Source organism: Hemitrygon akajei, unplaced genomic scaffold (genome assembly GCF_048418815.1).
Source record: "Hemitrygon akajei unplaced genomic scaffold, sHemAka1.3 Scf000120, whole genome shotgun sequence".
Lineage (NCBI taxonomy): Eukaryota > Metazoa > Chordata > Chondrichthyes > Myliobatiformes > Dasyatidae > Hemitrygon > Hemitrygon akajei.
In genome coordinates, this window is record NW_027332006.1 from 61839 (window position 1) to 84331 (window position 22493).

The window sequence follows — 22493 nt, forward strand, 5'->3', positions numbered from 1 at the left end:
TGAATACGTAACAACGGACATTGACACATGTTCGGGCTCTCCTTGTAGCGAGTGGGGCGCTGTCTTCTCCGCCATCTCCGCCTCCACATTCAAGGATCGGCGGCATTCAAGCGCTGGTGAACTGACAGATACAGCGGAACTAACGAGCAATCACAAAGCAACTAACGTGTTTGTGATTCCCATACTCAAATCCTTTGACTTTTCTAAACTGTTAAAAGTTTTCAAACCACGTCAGTGGGTGAAGGACAACATTTCAACTCAGATAATTTTAGTTTCTATGGTGCCTTCTGAGAAAAACACTGTCACAACTCAAAACAATTTGGGGGAACAAGACTTCATCTTCTAACTGGCCACAGTTCCAGCATCAGGCACAACATCAAACTCTCTGCTTCCCTCTCTGTATCAAAATGAATCATTCCTCCCCTTCATCAGTCTGTGACTTGGCTCAGTTTCTCTGTCTCCTTCCCATTCTGAGCATGCGCCACACACCCACTGAGATCACATTTTATTTACACGGCTTTCTGATTATTATGTCCCTCCTGGCATTTGACCGTGGTAAACTCAGAGTCAGCAATAGTATTGAACATCGGGAGTAGGTGATTAGGATTTTTCGTTGGAGATCGATACACTGCCGGTAGTGTGTGTCTGGATGAGTGGGCCGTTTTCAGACTGGAAGGAGGTAGCGTTTGGAGTACCCCAGAGATCAGTCCCTGACCACAGTTGTTCACAGTTTAATGTTCTGGAGGAGGCAGCGAGATGTGAGATGTCCCAGTCTGCTGGTGACGCAGAAAGAGTGGAGTTGGGGGAGGGGAGGCTATTCACATGCAATTTCGTAGCTTTGCAATCAGTACATAGTGCACTGTGGGGCTGCAGTGGCGGGTTCCAATCTGCTAATTAAATTTGTTGACTACACTACATTGATCGGCCGAATCCCAAATAATAACGAGGCAGCCTACAGAGAAGAAGTCATCACCCCGACACTGTTGTGTCAAGAAAACAACCTCTCCCTCATTGTGACAAAAACAAAGGAGCTGGTTGTGGATTACAGGAGGAATGGAGACAGGGAACAAATTCAACATTTCCAAGTCTGTTATTGATACAAAATGTACATTTTAATATTGATCATGACACAATGTATTTTAAATATCGTTAATGACATAAAACATATTTATAGACTGTTACTGACAGAGAATCGTATAATTTGTGTTCCGTGTGTTATCTGAATGTACTTGCCTGTGATGCTGCCACAAGTCAGTGTCTCTCTGTCCCTGTACCTTCCCGTACTTGTGCACTTGGCAATAAATTCAACAGGACCTGAGAAATCTCAGTGAGATTTGATTAGTGATGATCATCTTGGCAGCTCGGTAGGTCGAATGTATGAGACAGTACACTGTTAAATGCAAAACCCTGAACAGTGTTGATGATCAGAGGGATCTTAAACTCCAAGTTAATCGCTCCATGAAAGAGACTGGACAGATTAATCGGGTGGTTAAGAAGGCAAATGGCATGGTTGTCTTTATTAGTTGAAGCATTGAGTTCAAAAGTCGGGAAGTTGTGTTGCGGCTGTTACGAGCCTGCGGTCGTACTGTGACTGTTTCTTTAAGAGCGCCGGCGTGAGGAGGCGGGGCTATGACGTCAGTCACAGGCTGACAGCGCTGACTGTGGACTGAACCATAAGAGAGAGAGAGAGAGCGATCTGCAGACAGGCAGTCGGCCAATCTAAAGAGAGAGAGAGACTGGAAAAGCTGATCGCTTCAGTTAGTCACAGCTGAGGCTTGGAACTCTCCTCTGCCCACAAGAGTGGATTGATCATCGGTACACGGAACCACAACGAACGTGTGTGGCTGTCACTTCGTATAATCCATAGGAGTGGGTTTTGGAATATCTTGTGTTAACCCTTGCCTGGGTATGCTGTGTGGTAACCCCTGGAAGGCCGGATTTACGAGAGTGACCTTCATCCAGAAGGTCCTGATGGACTGTTGCGGTTTCACGATCGACGACATCTACTGCATCCAGGACTTGGCTGGGTTCCTCGATGTCAGCTTCCGATGACCCGCAGGGTGGCAGAAGTTGCTCCAGGGGAGAGAGGCGCCGCTGTCGCTGCTGCAAGCACAGCCCCTCTTTGCTGCCGCCCAGCAGGAACGGACGGTGGCCGACGTTCTGACATTCCTCGCTCGGTATGTGTAGAGCGTAGGAGCTTGTCTGGACGTGAAGGACAGCCTGGGATGCTGGACAAGCAAACGGCAGGTGAAGGTGAAGCTGAAGGTCGACTCCAACGGCTGCGTCGTCCACCTGCCCTCGGTCTTCGCCATCGGCGGGAACTGAGGCTATCTGGTCTACGCCGGGCAGCCCAGGGTGAGCCGCAACTGCGGCAAGGCGGGGCATGTCAGCCCAGTGCAGGGCGATAATCTGCAAGAACTGTAAGGTGGAGGGCCGCCTCACCAAGGACTGCACGCAGGACAAGTCCTGCAATCTCTGCGGAGACACCGACCACCCGTCCGAAACATGCCGGGAACCTATGCACAGGCGGCCAGGGGAGGTGCTGGCACTGGAAGGGCCCCGGCAGGATCGGATGTACCCGCCACCCCTGCAGAGGCGGTGCCCGAAGCGACGGAAGACGCCAGCAGAGGAGAAGGCACAGCCACCCCGAGGGCCCCCACCCCATTGCAGACCCTCCAGGACCCTCCACAGGAAAAGGAGGAGGAGTCCATGGAGGAGGGGAGAGCCGAGGGGGAGGAAGACTGGAGCTTTGTGGGAAAACGAAAGAAGGCCCAAAAAGCTCCCGCCAAACGACAGAGGGCGGAACGGAAGGAGCTCGTGAAGAGAAAGGCAGGGACCCGCGCAGCCTCCGGTAACCTGTCCACGTCAGACGAGGAAGGAGTTGGGGGGAAGACGAAGCGGCGGACAAAGCTGGCGGAGAGAAGGAGAGAGAGGGTGGGGAAAGTCTGCTGGCCACCCCCCAAGAACAAGCACAGGAGGCGGAGACCACCAGAGACCCCCAGCTCCGGGAACCCGGGAGCGGAGCCACGTATGGAGCCTCGCAGGCTGAAGGGGCAGCAGGCCTGGGAGACACCAAGCCCCCAGGCACAGAACAGGAACTGCCACACCCAGGGGAGGATGACCTGCAGTTCCTGAGCCCACAGAAGGTGAAGGACTTCACAAAGGCCGTGGGCATGAAGGCTCAGGACTGCGAAGGTAAGGACAGTGTGCTTCTGAAATAAAGAACTTTAAATGGCGGACATTTCACTGGCATCTGTCAGTGTGCGCAGTCTGAAGAGTACTGGGCGATGCGTCAGCACGCTCCGGTACTTGGACTCGGTAAAGGCCGTCGTGACCTTCCTCCAGGAGTGTGGACTGCCACACCTCCACAACTACCGGAGGTGGTCACGTTGGTGGACCCGGGGTTTGTCGGTGTGGTCGGGGACGGTCTGGTAGCAGACGTCAAATACCGGGACACTCCGCTCCGGCTGATCACCGTGTGCGCCTCCCCCGTGCGGAGCGAGCGGCTCCCACCGCTGCTGGTGACGTCCCAGCCGGAGACTTCAACTGCACCATTGATGCGGCTGGACCATCCGGCAGCGCCGACGGCAGGCTGGACAGTACCTCTATCACGCAGATCTTAGACGACGGCAAGCGGGAGTGTCTGGAGCAGCCACTGACCCTGGACGAGCTGACTGGCTCCGTCCGTTCCTTTGAGTCGGGTAAGACTCCCGGAAGCGACGGCTTACTGGTCGAGTTGTACTCGGCACTGTGGAACCGGATGGGCCCCGACCTGCTGGAAGTGTACAACGCTACGCTCCTGGCAGGCAGCATGTCGGAACCCTTGAGGAAGGGCATCATCACCCTCATCTACAAGCAGAAGGGGGAGAGGGAAGACATTAGAAATTGGAGTCCCATCTCACTCCTGAATGTGGACTACAAGATCCTGTCCAAGGCTATCGCCAACATGGTCAAGTCTGCACTGGAGCCGGTGATCCACCCGGACCAAACCTGTGCTGTACCGGGCAGGAAGATCTCAGGCAGCCTCGCGATGCTGAGGGACACCATCGCCTACGTGCAGGACAGGGGGGTGGACGCCTGCCTGGTCAGCTTGGACCAGGAGAAAGCCTTCGACAGGATATCGCACATGTACATGGCGGATGTACTCTCCAAAATGGGATTTGGGGAGGGAATCCGGAATTGGATCAAACTGCTCTACACGGACATCTGTAGCGCAGTCCAGGTCAACGGGTGGGAAACAGACAGCTTCCCCATGAGGTCTGGAGTCAGGCAGGTCTGCCCTCTCTCCCTTGTCTTGTTTGTGTGCTGCATAGAACCCTTTGCTGAAGCCATCAGGAGGGATGAGGGCAGAAGAGGGGTGACGCTGCCAGGCAGCGGAGGGACACAAGTCAAAACCTCCCTGTACATGGACGACGTCACTGTCTTCTGCACTGATCCGAGGTCAGTTTGCAGGCTGATCAGCATCTGCGAACAGTTCGAGCAGGCGTCGGGGGCCAGGGTCAACCGCACGAAGAGTGAAGCTATGCTCTTCGGCAACTGGCCCGACCAATCCAGCGTCCCCTTCACCATCACGTCTGACTCGTGAAGGTGTTGGAGATCTGGTTCGGAGGGGCCGAGGCGTACAGCAGGAACTTGAGGGGTCAAACAGAAACTGGGACTGTGGGAAGGGTGCTCCCTATCGATAGCAGGAGGCGGTCAGTTGTGGGTTGGGTGGAGATGAGATCCTCAGCACCCAGACTCTGCCAGTCCGACCTCCCTCAGCCTGGAGCTGAGACGCTACTGTGTCAGTGTGAGGAGCTCCGACCCACTGTTGCAGTGCACAGGGTGCGGGGGGCAGCAGAAACCTCAAATAAAACTCGAGTCCGGCACCAGGACAGGAAGTTACAGTGGTTTATTGATTTCATCATGACAAATGTAAATTAAACAATGTGTGAGCTGCCAACGTGCAGGAATAAATAAGCTGCTCCCGACTCACTCACAGTCACACACAATTAACTGACCGGCGACAACGAGTGACCGGGTGAATAATCAGTCCCGTTTCTCACCGTCACTCTGCATCGGGGAACCGATGATTATAAAATCACACTTCAGGGCCGTGTCCGTTATCACTGCAGATCCAGGGTCACTGCCGAGGGATTTGTCAATTTAACATCATTATATCGGCCAGGCTGCCGAATGCACACCCTCAGCAAAGGGAGCAAAAGGATTCTCTGCCGGAATAATCCCACCCCGGGACACCGGTGTCCCAGTCTGAGCCCCGGCCCCCGAGCTCTTCCTGTCTGGGTAATTCTCCGGGGTCTCAGATGGGGGAGTCTCGAACTCGCACAACCATCGGAAGTTAGGCCGCTGGACAACAGGCGGAATACGTCACTGCGCGAAAGCTTCCGAAGTCACAGAGCGCCAGACTGGAGTCTGTTGGAACCGTTGGGAATTAAACCCGGCTCGCGGCCATTAAAGGTAAGGCCGGCCGTTAAAGGGGAGGGGGGAGTTAAAGTGGAGGGCGTGGAATCGGCCAAAATGTCTCCATGTCGCGGGCGGGGATGTTTACACATTCAGATGTTCACACGGATACCCTCAGTCCGGGTCTGGGTTCCTGCGGAGATCTCAGTTCCTTCGCCCCGGTCTCACTGAACTGATTCCCCCACAGCCTGAAACAGATGGGAGAATAAAGATGAAATAAACAGATTACACAACAGTGTCAGTAACAGGGGACCGGGGTTAATGTTTCTACAACTCTCAGAGACAAATATCACCAGAAAACACGCGGATATGCTGATATTTTATCATATTGAACATTAACACTCACCAGATCAGCTCCAGACTCGGGTGGGTCAGTGTGAGACGGCGGAGAACGGGGACAGATTGGTCTGTGAGAGAGTTTATTCCCAGGTTCAGCTCCGTCAGTGATCGGTTTGTACTGAGAGCGGAGACGAGATCCTCGGCACCAGAATCTGTGAGACCGACATCGTTCAGCCTGGAGATGAGAGAGAGTGAGGGTTAAGGACACAGAGAGACAGGAGACGGTACAAATCCCCAGTGTTTATCAGTAACACAATTACTGATCACATTAACGTTCAGTGTCAGACACCCAGTGACTGTAAACACAATCTCCCACAGTCTGGTACTTACCACAGTTTCTGTATTTTACACTCCGGGTTCCTCAGAGCCGCAGACACCAGTTTCACTTCTGAATCTCCCAGTTCATTATAACTCAGTCTAAATACAGACAGACAGATTGATGAAGAAAGTGATTCAAACCGTGGGTCTGAAGGAATTTCTCTCACTTGGATATTTCAGGAATCATTAAACCCTTCAGTAAATCACTAATCGGAGTTCCCATCACTGTCAATGTCCCTCACTGCCCAGCTCCAGGGTATTCACCGAATGTCAGTAATTTAGTCTGTCGGTGTGACCCTGTAAACTGCACATGTTCTGTCCCATTGCCCGCTGGTTAGCAAAGTGTTACTGACAGAAATGCAGAAAGGTCAATGGGACACAGTGAAATAGACAAAACCGAGCTAAAGGGATGGGGAAGAGAGATCCCAGAGAAGGAGAGGGGATGGGGAAGAGAGATCCCACAGAAGGAAGAGAGATGGGGAAGAGAGATCCCACAGGAGGAAGGCGGATGAGGTAGAGAGATCCCACAGGAGGAAGAGGATGGGGAAGAGAGATCCCACTGGAGAATGCGGGATGGGGAAGATAGATCCCACAAGAGGAAAAGAAGTGCCCATGGAGTCTGTGTATCTCGTAGTGAGGACAGTCACATAGGTGGACTGATGGTGTTAGTCACACCCGGGGAAGGGCAGGGGAGGACAATCTCACAAAAGTGTTTCTTTCCTTCTCACTGGGACAGTCTGCTGACGGTGTTTTGTCCCTCACCGGGAAGGGGGTGTGAATCTCTGACCCAGTGCAGTCAGTGTCGGTCTGGGTGTCAGTAACAATGAGAAGGAACATTGTCAATGGACGTGTCACAGGCACCGAGAAACACGGCCATTCCTGTGATTTACTACCATTAAACCAATGGCTGTTGTTCACTGATCTGATGAAGTCTCCAACATCCCTTCAAAAAAAAAAAACGCAGAACCCTTCCGTCCCTTGCGATTTACTGACTGATCCCCTGGTCATTTGTCAATATTCTTCGCAATCTGATTTACTACAGTTTTATCCATATTCACTTAAACTGAAACAACACAATGGAACAGTTTCACAGTTCAGAGTGAGAGATAAGTCAAGTTACCTCAACTCCTGGCACTTGTGCAGCCCGGAACCCAATCGCTGGATTCCTTCACACTGAATGCGGCAATACTCCAGGTCGAGGCCTTTTATTCTATCACAGAATCCGACGACATGAGACAGGACCGCGCAGTCAATCGGTGTCAATGTCATTCTACTAAATGAAAGTGTTTCCACAGATCCCAGTGTTTCCTGAGCCAGGCCACGATTCTGAGATTCAAACAGGTAGTGCAATGTGTTCAGGAGGTGTCTTTTACCAGCTTCATTCCTCGTGTTTCCACTCTGCCGTTTAAACTCCTCCTTCACCCAGTCAATCACCCGGCAGGTTGTTTGATGAGGAAATGGACCCAGAAACTCCTCCAGGCCCCGAGCTGTCATTGAGGAGGAGAGACCAGCAACAAAACGGAGAAATACCTCAAATCGCCCATCTGGCGTGTTGTGGACTTCAGTGAGGAATTTCAAGATATCCCCGGGATGTGGATTCAGGAATTGTGCGACTGCAGCTACAAACTCTTGGATGGTGAGGTGTGGGAATGTGTACACCACGCTCCGGGCAGAATCCTCTCTCTCCAAAAGCTCCATCAGGATCCCGGACAGGTACTGGGAAGGCTACAGTTTGTACTTGATCAAATCTCCATCTGTGAACACAATATTCTTCCCGGACACTCCTCTGAAGGCCATCTGACCAACCCTGAGTAACACATCACGGGGGTTCTCAATCTCACGGCCGTGGTTTTTCAGGATGTTGTAAATATAGTACGAGTACAGTTGGGTGATGGTCTTGGGAACTCGCTGCGGGTCCCTGACTCTTTGTGTGAAGAAGGGGCCCAGTGCCAGAGCGAGGATCCAGCAGTAGGAGGGGTTGTAGCTCATGGTGTACAGGATCTCGTGCTCCTTCACGTGTTTGAAAACAGCTGCCGCCACCGTCTGATCTTCAAAATGCCTGAAGAAATATTCCTTTCGTTCCTCACCAACAAATCCCAGGATTTCAGCCCAAACACTGATCTCTGCCTTTTCCAAAAAATGTAACGCAGTGTGGCGGGTGGTCACCAGCACTGAACACCCTGGGAGTAGCTTGCCCTGGATTAAACTGTACACAATGTCAGACACTTCACACCACCACTCGGGATCTGGGCACTGGTGCTTGGGTTCTGTATCTCTCCGACTGTCAGCAAAATCGATTTTGTGTTTGAATTCATCCAAACCATCGAATATAAACAGCAATCCCTCTGGGTTCTTCCAGACCTCTGTCAGGATATTCCCAAAGTAGGGATACTGATCCAGAATCAGTTCCCTCAGGTTTATTCTGTTGTTAATGGAGTTTAACTCCCGGAATTTGAAACTGAGGACAAACTGGAATTGTTGGTATATTTTCCCCGTGACCCAGTCATAAACAATCTTTTGTACCATTGTTGTTTTCCCGATCCCCGGGACTCCAGCCACTGCTGCCGAACTCCCAGTCTTGGCTTTACTCTGGGAAAAGCTGCTCTGGAACAACTGATCCGCCCGAATTTTCTCCAGCTCTCCGCGGAGATGTTTCTGTCTACACTCCTCGTGGCCTCTGCCTCTTGCCAGAAGCTCATGTTCCACCAGTCTCAGATCTCGAATAGTAGAAATGACCGTGAGCTCAGCGTATCGATCAACCAGCTGGAAAACCTTCACCTTCTCCCTCATCAGGATCGTGTTCACTCTCAGTGTTTCAGTTTGTGCCCGCAGAGCCTCTTTGTGTTTCTGTTGAACATCTTCCATGGGAACAGAGAACATACAGTTTATCAGGACCCTGACAGGTTTGAGTGGGTTCTGCCAGTGTGACAGGACACTTTCAGGGGTGTGTGGGGTCTCACAGTATTTCAGGACCCTGTCAGGGGTGTATGGGAACTCACAGTGTGTCAGGACTCTGTCGGGAGTGTGTGGGGTCCCACAGTGTATCAGGACCCTGTCAGGGGTCTGTGGGGTCTCACAGTGTGTCAAGACCCTGTCATGGGTGTGTGGGATCTCACAGTATGTCAGGACACTGTCAGAGGTGTGTCAATTCTCACAGTGTGTCAGGTCCATGTGAGGGGTGTGTGGGGTCTCACAGTGTGTCAGGACCCTGTCAGGGGTGTGTGTGGTCTCACAGTGTGTCAAGCCACTGTCAGGTGTGTGGGACGTCTCACAGTGTGTTGGTACCCTTTCAGTGGTGTGTGGGGTCTCAGAGTTTGTCGGGACACTGCCAGGGGCGTGTATGGTCTCACATTGTGTCAGAACCCTGTCAGGGGTTTGTGGGTTCTCACAGTGTGTCAGGATCCTGTCAGCAGTGTGTGGGCATATCACAGTGTGTCAGGACCCTGTCAGGTGTGTGTGTGTGGGGTCTCACAGTGTGTCAGGACCCTGTCAGGGGTGTGTGGGGTCTCACAGTGTGTCAGCACCCTGTCAGGTGTGTGTGTGGGGTCTCACAGTGTGTCAGCACCCTGTCAGGTGTGTGTGTGGGGTCTCACAGTGTGTCAGGACCCTGTCAGGGATGTGTGGGGTCTCACAGTGTGTCAGGACCCTGTCAGGGGTGTGTGGGGTCTCACAGTCTCAGGACCCTGTCAGGGGTGTGTGGGGTCTCACAGTGTGTCAGGCCAATGCATGTTCACTTACCTTTCAGCTCACTGAGAAACTTTAGTAAAAGTTGAGCGGGAATTGGTCGATGCGAAGGATCGCAACCTGTTTGAATTTAAACAAATTGATAAAATCATTTTTGTAATACTTTAAAGTGTGCTATGTTGTGATCAAAATTTGAATTAATCTCTATTATAATCTCACCATATTCCTGTATTTCCTTCAGTATTTTGTCCAACTTTGGGACACCAATCCGCATTTTCACAAAGGTTTCCCACATCACCCTCCGGGCGCGGGAGCCTTTCTCCATCACCAGGCTCAGGAGGAGTTTAGAACTGTCCGCACGCTTTCCCTTATCAGCGAGATCAGAGATTTTCTGTGAAGAGTAACGGTGAACATATTGGGGACTGACAGATTCACACAGAGAATGAGAAGTAAATGATGTGCTCTGTAACGGGATCACACTGAGCAGTCAACCGGACGGGTGCTGATCCTGTCTGGACATGGACAGTACATTCTGAGTGCAGAGCACACGGAGGGACATTCACTGTGAACCTGGTCCACCAGTCAATGAGATCCTGGCTGATCTGTGACCGCTTCATTGACGTGGCTCCAAATCCATAAATAATTCCTCACCGGATTTGACGGAGCAAAACAGAAATCATAAAATAATGATGACAGATGAAGAAATAAAACAGGAGCATTTTTTAAAAAAATTTAAATAACAGACTGAACAGTCGTTTCAGAGTAGTTGCAGAAAAGATGATGACGCCAGTGTCCAACATGACAGCGGATTACCGGCTGACACCTGATGCCTTTCCTTTGCCTTTTCCAGTGGAGGTTTATTCAGTGATTACACATTACAACATGGCAGAATTACTCAATCCGCACTGTTTGCAGTTACAGATTGTAACAGAATCATCTCCACCCAGAACACAGTCGAGCTCCTGTGGCATCCACAGATGACGTCCCGGTTCCCACTGACATTATGCCGTCACGCTGCACGATCATCCAATTTAATACTGTGAGCCCACAAAACTGTTACTTGCTCAATGCACTCTGAGCACCCACCAGTCCGCGGGTTATATTCACACCTTTCTTTTATCTAATTTAATATCTGATGAGTCACAGTCCCGACACCCATCAGTCCTCTGATGTGTGAAAATTCAAACCCATTCTCCTTCCCACTCACCCGATGTTCCTCTCCGCTGAACTGATTCTCGGCCGTTAACGCCAGGCTCACTCCGTGCACCCCTCTTTCCATCGCCTGCTCCAGCCTGTCCCGGTAGAAGTCCGTCAACTGCAGCAGCTGGAAATCCTCCCAGCTTGCCAGGAGCTCGGTGATCGCTGAGCTCGGGCCTGTGAAGGAAAATGGGGAAAATTAAATAAATTACTGACCCATATTGGGCAGTAACTTTCTCTCTGGAACCTAAAGATCACCAAACACAGACCGAAATATATATAGGGGGATGGGGGACGGCGGGATGAGGATGGTAGGGAGGAACGAGCTTGGGCCGGAGGGAAGGGGGCGCCGGGCATGTAGGAGGGGGTATAGTTCAATCTGTTGAAGGCTGCTCTTTCGTGTCCCCGGGAATATACCTCTCTGTTTTGGAAGGACTCTGCTTATTCCGGAGAATATAGTAACCATCACCATCACTCTCCTGGTACAGCCCATCACCACCGCTTTGCTCTGGGTTACTGTCTGCCTGCCTGGTCAACCCCTTCCTCAGCAAATCTCTGGGATTTCTCACAAAATGCTGGAGGTTCTCAGCATGTCAGGCAGCATCTATGGAGGAGAATAAACAATCAATGTTTCGGGCCAAGGCCTTTTATCGGACTGGAAATGAGGGGACAGAAATTCTAGATATTTCCACAGTACCTTCGGTTCATCGTGGTCCTGATCAAAAATGTCAAATGTTTATTCCTCTCCATAGATGCTGCCTGACCTGCTGAGTTCTGCCAATATTTTGTGTGTCTTTGTGTTGCCCAAAACTTTCAGAATCTGCAGAATGTCTTGTCTTCTGGAGTAACTCGCTACTTTAATGTGCATCACAATCTGCTCGAGCAGCAGGAGCAGATGGTAAATATACCCCTTCCACGTGTGACTGTGTTTCCCCCAGAGATGTTAACTCTCTCACTCATCTCTCTGCTCAGTTTTCACAAATGTTTTGTGAATTGTCGATATTGAATTAAACACAGACGCAGAATCCGCAGAGTATTTATAAATTAAAATAATTCGCCAACATACCCGTGTCCTTTCCCGATGTTGACGTCACTGGAACTCCTCCACTGCTCGCAACTAGATCCATTTTGAGGACAGGTGTGATCAGTTTTTGCTGCTCAGTAACAAAGAAGAAAAAACAAGAGAGTCAAACAATAATTGGGGTTTAAAGGAGAACACAGTTTTGTTTTAAACTGAGGCAAACACTTCCAAACATTTCGACCTATCTACTGAAGCCTTGACATGGCCTGGTTAACCTGTGCCCATCCACCCACAGTCACACAATGTCCATTTCCGCTCTCTCCATGGATTGTACACTGTGCCGCGATTCTCCCGGGTATCTACTCGCTATGTTGCAGACGATTCCCTTTCAGGAAACAATGTTGGGTGTTGTATCGGGAGTGATGTGTCAACGAAATGGCAAGGCAGATTGAGCAGACAGCGCCCACTGCTTTGGTCCTCCAACCACTGGTGGCGCTGTGGTGAGTAATTGACCAGTGTTACAGCAGTGTGGGTTGAAACATTTCTGCTGCCCAATGGGACATCTATCGCTATCATCACTGAAGTCTATAAATTTCTCAGTCACACCTGATTCTCACCGTCTCCTTTCAGTTTATCATTGCCTGGCATTGACACCAAAGGCAATATATGGGTTGAGTGTATGTAGAAACACTCTGACATCCCGAACAATGCAATCTCAGCCACAGCATCAGGACATCTTGACCTGAACCACTATAGTTTCTCCGATAGGACTTTAAAACCATTATTAATACCGAAACTCGGTCAAGATTTCTTTGACCATATCACCTGGCTGTTATCAGATAGTTACATGGCACCTTGTTAAGCACAATGTAAACCCGTCATACATCTGCAACAGCTAGTTGGGAAAAGAATCTCTGACATAAATAATATAAAATGTGTGAATTATTCAACAAGACAGACAGTATGTTCATATTTCAGGTGGAAGACCCTGTATCAGAGCTGAGTCTGTGTGTAGGAGCCATGTATCTGTTCTCTATCAGCATTGTATTCTGCGTTGTGCATTTATGATGCTTTTTATGGTAACTAGTCGGATCAGTGGGGGTGTGGTAAAAGCGAAGGGAATCAGTTACATATTTGTGCTTTATTCCATGCGGTTCATATCTGGGGTCTGAGGGATGTCATATCTTTTGTTATTATCCTATCAAATACGTTGAACCTACACTTGGGTACACTTCAGTTTCATCGCTTCAAGATTTTATGTTTGCTGATTGGTAATAAAGGATCGAATACATATCACCGACATTAGTAACAATCATCACTGGAGCAGAGGGGACGGCATGCAAGTATAACAAATCCGGGGGGTCGCCAGCAGCGGCAACTTGGTTTGGTTAGAATTCACCGCTACATTCTCAACAGATGTTTCTCAATCTGCCGATCTTTTAAAATATTCTGATGTACTTAATGAATACTTTGCTTCAGTATTCGCAAGTGAAAAGGACTTTGGAAGTTGTGGGGATGACTTTCTGTGGATTGAAACGCTTGAGTGCATAGACTTTAAGAAAGAGGATGTGCTGGAGCTTTTGAAAGTCATAAAACTCGATAAGTCGCCGGACTGGATGAGATATACCCCAGGCTACTCTGGAAAGTGAGGGAGGAGATTGCTGAGCCTCTGGCGATGATCTTTGCATCATCAATAGGGATGGGAAAAATACCAGATGATTGGAAGGTTGCAAACATTGTTCCCTTGTTCAAGAAATGGAGTAGAGATAACCCAGGAAATTATAGACCAGCGAGTATTACTTCAGTTGTGGGCAAGTTTTGGAGAAGATCCAGAGAGGCAGGGTTTATGAGCATTTGGAGAGACATGGTCTGATTAGGGATAGTCAGCATGGCTTTGCCAAGGGCAGGTCATGCCTTATGAACCTGATTGAATTATTTGAAGATGTAACAAAACACATTGATGAAGGTAGATCAGTGGAAGTACTATATATGGATTTCAGTAAGAGGTTAGTAAGGTTCCCCATGGAAAGCTCCCTCAGAAAAGAATGAGGTATGGGATCCAAGGAGACATTGCTTTGTGAATCCAGAATTGGCATGCCAATAGACGACGTAGGTCAGTTGTAGATGGTTCGTATTCTGCATGGATGATGGTGACTAGTAGTGTCCCGTTGGGATCTGTTCTGCGACCCCTTGTCTTTGTGATTTTTACAACTGACCCGGATGAGGAGGTTGAAGGATGGGTTAGTAAGTTTGCTGAAGACACAAAAGTTGGGATTGTTGTGGATCGTCTGCAGGGTTGTCAGAAGTTACAGTGCAACATCGATAGGATGCAGAACTGGGCAGAGAAGTGGCAGATGGAGTTCAATACGGATAAGCATGAAGTGGTTCATTTCGGTAAATGAAATTTAAAGACAGAATATAATATTAATGGTAAGACTCTTGGCAATGTGGAGGATCAGTGAGATCTTGGGGTCCGTGTCGATAGAATACTCAAAGCTGCTGCACACGTTGACAGTGTTAATAAGAAAGCATACGGTGTGTTGGCATTTATCAGCCATGGGATTGAGTTCAAGAGCGTGAGGTAATGTTACAGCTATATAAAACCTTGACTAGAATCCACTTGGGAGTACAGTGTTCAGCTCTGGTCACCTCACTACAGGAAACAACGTGGATGCTAAAGAGAGCGCGCAGAAGAGATTTATAAGGATGTTGTCTGGATTGGGGAGCATGCCTGATGAGAATCGTTTGAGTGAACTTCAATCCATCGCCCTTACAGACTCCTTGGAGAGGAAGAGCGGCATTAAATAAATTAGCTTTTTGTATCTTTCCCAGGAGTTAGGGTGGTAAACACCTGGCGGGGTCTACGGAGGGAACTCCTTAATGAAAAAGCTCATATCCCGATTGGTTGGTATGCTAAAATGGCATTTGACAAGTAAATCTCACGTCACTTTACTTTATCACTTTACGAGAGATACCGGGCACGCGCAGAATACTTAAATCGTCTCAACGTCAGCCCAGGAGCACGGGCGTGACGGAGCTCTGCGAGAGGGCGCGCGTGGGGCAGTGGGCGGGGCGGTGAGCTCGTTCGCGCAGCAGATGGGGAGACTATGGAATCAGTAACAGGGAAGGGGGTGCGCGTCCTTCGGTCCCGTACCGTTCACCGAGTGAGCCATGGTCGATCCGCAACCCGCTGGGGTACAACATTAACGCACAAATCTCAATGTATATTGTCAATCAATGTAGTGTTTCTTTTCAGTTCCACAATACAATTAATATGCAGAAGTTATATTGTCTTCCACTAATTGAACTGTCAGAACTTTTCTAATCAACACAGCAAATGCATAAGTGGACCACTCGGCCCTCCGAAACTGCTGCTGATCTGATTTAAACTTTCGTTACGCATTTCCCTATGTTCATCTCGATAACACTTCAACCCCACTCTTTATGAAGAAGCAGGGCTTTGAATGGAATCACAGGCTTTAATTTCACTGTTCAGTGAGTAGAAAGAGTTCCTAACTCCTGCGATTAACACCAGCAAAAAAATAGGAAGGTGAGAGGGGGAGTGTGTGTGGGGGGAGCGGAAATTGTTGCTGCTTTTCACTACATAATGACCTGTCCACAGCCAAACCTGTCACAGTCTCTCTGAACATTGGATATATCTTAATATCAACAGTTTCATCATCTGACCCAACACGCTGCTTCCCATCCCGAAATGATTGAGTTTAAACCGATTCCGGCAGCTCCAGCTGTCCTGGCTGCAAAAACATCCGTTCATCCCAAGTACAGATATAACCCGTGGTACAGGGTCAAATGGGAACATTACAAAACCTGTTTCTTCTTAATCACAGGTCCATAGGTTCTGACAACTTATTAGTAGAAAAGTACTTGATGACGACAGGGTATGTAAATGTAAATTATTGGTTGACATTTGCTAGTTAGGACTGAATGAAATGTGGTGCCGGGACATTTGGCTTCAAGAGGGTTTGCTCTTAGCAGAGGCTTGCACCACGATATACTCGAGGACAAGTATATCATTGCAGCTTGCAATAGACAGAGGAGTCAATGACATGTTGCTGTAGTTCATGGTAATTCCACATTTCTGCAATCACTACAGCAGGAAACAGTTGCGGTGACTTATAAAGGGAGGAAATTCCCAACGCATTTTGAGATTATTATGACATAACACAACAAGCAAGGAAACATCAGGAGTGACAATTTTGAAATGAGCAAACAATATGTGGGAATGTGAGTGGCTTCACAGAGCTGATGCTGACAGCACATTAGCAGATCTGGAGTGATTGCAACTGGCATAACTGGCATTTCTACATTTATACAGTTCCGCTCCAGCTATTTCCTACCTTCCTTGGTACAGAAATGTAATGTCTAAAGGACTAGTATTAGGGTAAATGAGACTCACCAAGCTTTTTCCTGGCTGAATCAATGGAAACTCCGAGTCAGAAGGGTTCTCTCGAGTCGGTGCTCTCCGTCCTCCGGCTGGTTCATTGTTGCTGTTCCCTCGTCTTCAGTTGTGGTTTGATTCCAGTTTTGGGCTTTTCTTCCAAGAAACCTCTCACCACAGTTTTAACTTTAACCGGAGAAATAATGAAGTATGTTACAAAAACAAACGATAACAAAGGATTAACCTGAAATTTAAAACTTGAACGCTGTGTCATAATCCGAGTGAAGAAATCTGAAACTGCCCCTCACTCTTTACAACGCCTGACATGGGATACAAAAGAACAGACACAAAATTCTGGAGGAACTCATCAGGCCAGGTAGCATCCGTATGTCGACGCTACTCTCTTCCATAGATGCTGACCGGCCTGCTCAGTTAGTGCAGCATTTTGTGTGTGTTGCTTGGTTTTCCAGCATCTGAAGATTTTCTGTTGTTTGTGATGGGATACAAGGAAGTCATCGCTCAGTCATGGTATAAGATACAAGTCATAATATATAGGAGTAGAATTATGTGATTAAGTCATTCTAGAATGCTCCGTAATCAATCAAGGGGGATTATTTTCCAACACCGTATTCTTGCTTCCTGCTATAATTCTCAACCTATTTAGCAATCCATAACATGAATACACCCAATGATCGCCTCCACCGCCCCTAGTGGTAACAAATTCCACAGATCAAACAACCTTTGGCTGAAGTAATTGCTTTCATCTCAGATTTAAAGTAAAGCTTCTTTATTCTGAGGCAGCACTCTCAGTTCACAGACTCTCCGTTTAATCCAGACACCCTCTTCATTTCCAATGTATCCAGGCTTGTTGTTATTCAGTTGGTGTAAATAATCACTCCCGCCCTAACTTTGGGGGTGGGGGTGTTGATTTACTTTTCAGCTGGTTTGGCACACCATTGTGGCCGAAGGGCCTGTTCCTGTGATGTACTGTTCCATGTTCTGTTCCATCTTCAGCATCTTGAGTTTCTCTTTGACTCCCACTGGCAGATAGACAGGAGACAGTGAGGGGGAATTTCCAAATGTGAATTGATTTCTGAAACCCCGGGCTATTTCTACTGGTGCAAACACAAAGCAGCGTATTAAATCACAGCCTCTCTCTGTGAGGGATGGAATGGGAACTCATTCTCTGCTTTGCTTCCAAGGAACTTCAGAATCAAACATCTGAGTACAGAACAGAAATACTCTCTCAACATCTCATTAACCCGGACAACTTGATCCCCTGATTCATTTTATCTGGGTCAAAACATGCGTGGTATCCCAGAATCCAACCTCAGAGGGTCACATCCAGCACATCTTTTCCACATCTCACACTGAGAGATTCACGCTGCCAATATCCAGCCACCGGAGACGTCTGCTTTATTGCGGAAGGAGGAACATCCAGCCGCATCTGTAAAAGCACCAAAATGGGCCGAAACCCAAACACTGACAGTTCCATATTCCTGGAGCTCCGATTCCAAGATTGTATCTCAAGTACCAACTCTCCGAGGGCTCTTTGCTGCCGGTAATATCCGGCAGTGTCTCAGCTAATCCCAGGTCAAAAAGTTACACTCCCGTACCAACCCGTGACAGAACTGGGGCCTGATGATCCTTTGTGTGGCCGGGGATCAGCTGGGAAACATGAGCATTGGGTCACAAAGAGGGTGCTGATACATTTCAGCTTGTTCTGACTGTTACAATGAGTACATTATTCATTATTTCATTATTTTATTGAGTGTGGTGTAGCACAGGTCAATTAGCAGCCACTTTCCCCGACGTGTAACAGGAGGAAAATATTTTAAATATAAAATTGAAAATATACCACTGGAAACTCAGTACAGGAGACTTTATTTTGTTCTTTTGATGCAGAAACGATTGACTGACTGCAGGATGTTTGACACACAGAACAGAATTGCATAAATACAATCCCTACAATCTTCTTCATTCCATCCCGGACAGTCAATGCTCAAAGCATCTTCGTATCTGAGGACACTCTCTCTCTGCTGAGAGTCAGCAACCAGAGAGCGATAAACATGTTCAATACTCTTTGCAGCTTTTTGACACGTTCTCGGTTTCATTGTGACAAAGATGAACTGAACATTCAGCCGTTTTGTATTGGTGATACTAAAATTCCAGTGGTTGTTTTGACCCCTTCAAGGTGCATTCAGTAAATCTCATGGTAGTTTCAGCTCTACAGAGTGCAGACGCTGGACCAAAATAAATCACAGTGCTGGATACGACCAGTCTGCAATAAATGTCGATTATGTGTATAAGTTTCAATTGAGATTCACAGAGCCCTTACAGCACAGACACAGGACTGTTAGCCCATCCAGTCCGTGCCATGTTCGGTGTGGTTCCATCCCCCTGCACACAGACCACAGCCCGCTATACCCCCTCATCCATATACCTACCCAAAAATCTCTCAAATACTACAATTGAACCTTCATCTCTTACTTCTGCTGGGAGCTGGTTCCACATTCGCACCACCCTCTGAGTGAAGTAGTTCCCCCTCAGATTCCCCTTAAATGCTTTTTGCCCTCAATCCATGATCATTCCCAACCTGAGGGGAAAATGCCTACCTGCATTCTCCCTATTTATAGACAATAGACAATAGATAATAGGTGCAGAAGTAGACCATTCGGCCCTTCGACCCTGCACCGCCATTTTGAGATCATGGCTGATCAATTCCTATCAATACCCGGTTCCTGCCTTGTCCCCATATCCCTTGATTCCCCTATCCATAAGATACCTATCTAGCTCCTTCTTGAAAGCATCCAGAGAATTGGCCTCCACTACCTTCCGAGGCAGTGCATTCCAGACCCCCACAACTCTCTGGGAGAAGAAGTTTTTCCTTAACTCTGTCCTAAATGACCTACCCCTTATTCTCAAACCATGCCCTCTGGTACTGGACTCTCCCAGCATCTAGAACATATTTCCTGCCTCTATCTTGTCCAATCCCTTAATAATCTTATATGTTTCAATCAGATCAACTCTCAGTCTCCTTAATTCCAGCGTGTACAAGCCCAGTCTCTCTAACCTCTCTACGTAAGACAGTCCAGACATCCCAGGAATTAACCTCGTGAATCTACGCTGCACTTCCTCTACAGCCAGGATGTCCTTCCTTAACCCTGGAGACCAAAACTGTACACAATACTCCAGGTGTGGTCTCACCAGGGCTCTGTACAAATGCAAGAGGATTTCCTTGCTCTTGTACTCAATTCCCTTTGTAATAAAGGCCAACATTCCATTAGCCTTCTTCACTGCCTGCTGCACTTGCTCATTCACCTTCAGTGACTGATGAACAAGGACCCCGAGATCTCTTTGTATTACTCCCTTACCCAACTCTATACCGTTCAGATAATAATCTGCCTTCCTGTTCTTACTCCCAAAGTGGATAACCTCACACTCATTCACATTAAACGCCATCTGCCAAGCATCTGCCTACTCACCCAGCCTATCCAAGTCACCCTGAATTCTCCGAACATCCTCATCACATGTCACACTGCCACCCAGCTTAGTATCATCAGCAAATTTGCTGATGTTATTTTCTATGCCTTCATCCAAATCGTTAACGTAAATGGTAAATAGCTGTGGTCCCAATACCAAGCCCTGTGGCACCCCACTAGTCACCACCTGCCATTCCGAGAAACACCCATTCACCGCTACCCTTTGCTTTCTATCCGCCAACCAGTTTTCTATCCATGTCAATGCCTTCCCCCCGATGCCCTGAGCTTTGATTTTACCCACCAATCTTCAATGTAGGACCTTATCAAATGCCTTCTGAAAATACCATAATAGATTTCTATATCTCTAGCACGGGTTACCAACCGGAGGTCCTGGACCCTTCCTTTAATTGTAGGGGCAAATGGCATAAAAAAAAGTTGGATTCCTGCTAGGATACCCCCTCATTCCCCTGTATTCCAGGTAATCAAGTTCCAACCTGTTCAACCTATCACTATAGTTATTTCCTGAAATACTAGCAATGTCCGTGTAATTTTTCCTGCATTCTTTCACGCTTATCGATATCTTTCCTCCAAGTAGCTGACCAGAACGGCACACAATTCTGTTTTGGCTTTTTTTCGGATTCACGGTGTCTTTTACAACTTTAGCATTAATATCCCAACCACTCTTCGTAATAGCCTGCGTTATAAAGGTCAATATGCCCAAAACTCTTTTTACGACTCTGGTGATGCCTTAAAGGAATTGCGGATCTGTAACACCCACGCCAGGATAATCGAAATCAAAGCAGTTATTTTCTCCAAGCAATAAGCCCGATCAACACCTCTACTCACTAACCCACTACTAGGTTAACATTTCCTGACAGTTCTAGACACTCCTGTGCCTAAAATAACTTTATGGACATACAATCAATCTTTTTAAACTATCATACTTCATGTATTGTGTTTCGTTTATTGTTGTGGTCTCCATCATTTTTTTTTCTGTCCTGAGTAACAATTATTTTGTTCGCCTTTACAGTTGTGTACTGGAATGACGTTAAACAATTTTGAATCTTGAACCCTGGCGAAAATACCACGACCGACCACATATCTACACTCCATCTTGATTTCATGAACTCCAACAATGTCACCCTCATTCTCATCTGGACTAAAGATCCAGCTCGGCCAAACGCTTCCTATGACTCGGCCCTCTAGTCCAGGCAACATCTTCAGCAATCTGTTCTGCACCCTCTCCAGCTTGATAACATATTTACTACAGTAGGGTGAACACAACTCTACATAATACTCTGTGTAGCCATGTACATTCATGTACAAACCAATAGCATGAATAGTGAATTACAGAGGTCTCGACACTGACACACACATCCCACTCGTCACAGGCCTCCATTCGCTAAATCCATCTTCAATCATCTCCCTCTGCTTCTTGTTCTGGAACCCGATGTGAATCCACCTCGCCAGCTCCCGGTGAAACCCACGTGACCGAACCTTCCCGATCAGCTGCCATGCGGGATCTTGTTACAGACAAAATTCAGATGAACAACATTACAGCCCAACTTCACAAAACTCTCTAGTTAACTCTTAAACAATCTCCAAGAAACTTAACAGATATAATGTCCTATTGGGCCGTGCAGACGGTGATTTTTCCACAAACAATGCCCAACCGCCCAAGACTTCAGCTTCACTGCAGACTGAGAAAATTCCGATCCCAGCTGTCGAATTACCAACCTGGACTGAAGCCCGTATACTGGCAGTTCCATATCCTCAGGGTCACCAGCCCAATATCATCACCCTTACAAAGACGCTTTGGTGCCGGTGGTATTCCGGCCATTGCTGATTCACAGACTAAGGTGGAACCTGAGCCTCTGCCGGGGCTGGTGCTCAGGCTGGTTCCCCGGTCTGTATAGAGGATGCGGTTACACTTCAGCCTGACCCCAGCAGCTAAACTGAGCGCATTTGATCACAACCTTCCTGCTGTGTGGGATCTTGCTCAGCATAGCGGGCTGCCATGTTTCCTGCAGTGTAGCCAGAACAAAATGTAAAATTATAAAGTAGAAAATGCTGGGAACTCAGTACATCAGACTACATCTCTGAAAGGACAAATGGTGGAGAACCAGTTCCAGAACTGAGACTGTCCAAGATGCTGCCGATCTGCTGAGAGTTTCCAGTATTTTCTTCTCCTTACTTTAAATTTCCTGCAACTGTAGTATTTTCTACCTCTTCATTTTAATGCACAGATAGTAACCGATTGCCACCGTAAACTGTAAATGCCACCCAACTCCAACAAGTTTGCTATTTCTCAGTTCATTCTGACCCTGGTGTAACACATCCCATACAGTCAATTCTCACAGCATCCTTTCCTCCCACTATCACTCTGTTACATTTGCTCCCGAGGCCACTGTCTCTACGCTGAGAGGCGGTGACCACAGAGCGATAAAAACTGCAACACTTGCTGCAGCTCTGACGGGCCGTTACCCTGGAAACAGAGGAAGTGGCTCACTGAAAATAACCGAGAAAAGAAATAACAAATTCAACATCAGATGCTATGAGTTCCTTTATGATAAAGATTAACATTGCAGCCACT

The 22493-nt window shown here is 47.9% G+C and overlaps 1 protein-coding gene and 1 long non-coding RNA gene across 2 annotated transcripts in view; both read right to left on the reverse strand.

The window, feature by feature from the left end:
• Nucleotides 1-22493, reverse strand: part of LOC140723605 (NACHT, LRR and PYD domains-containing protein 3-like) — a 75494-nt gene that overhangs the window by 48361 nt on the left and 4640 nt on the right. Inside the window, exons 3-6 of the mRNA XM_073038171.1 lie at nt 21638-21808; nt 11009-11175; nt 10021-10192; nt 9856-9921 (exon numbers count right to left, since the gene is read on the reverse strand). Coding sequence (XP_072894272.1) covers nt 9856-9921; nt 10021-10192; nt 11009-11175; nt 21638-21808 — 576 coding nt within the window. The remainder of the gene's footprint in view (nt 1-9855; nt 9922-10020; nt 10193-11008; nt 11176-21637; nt 21809-22493) is intronic.
• On the reverse strand, nt 4605-7343 carry LOC140723604 (uncharacterized). Its single transcript, XR_012097936.1, has 4 exons — nt 7238-7343; nt 6130-6216; nt 5807-5974; nt 4605-5648 (listed from the first exon to the last, which is right to left on the reverse strand). It is a non-coding gene; the product is annotated as an uncharacterized lncRNA (long non-coding RNA).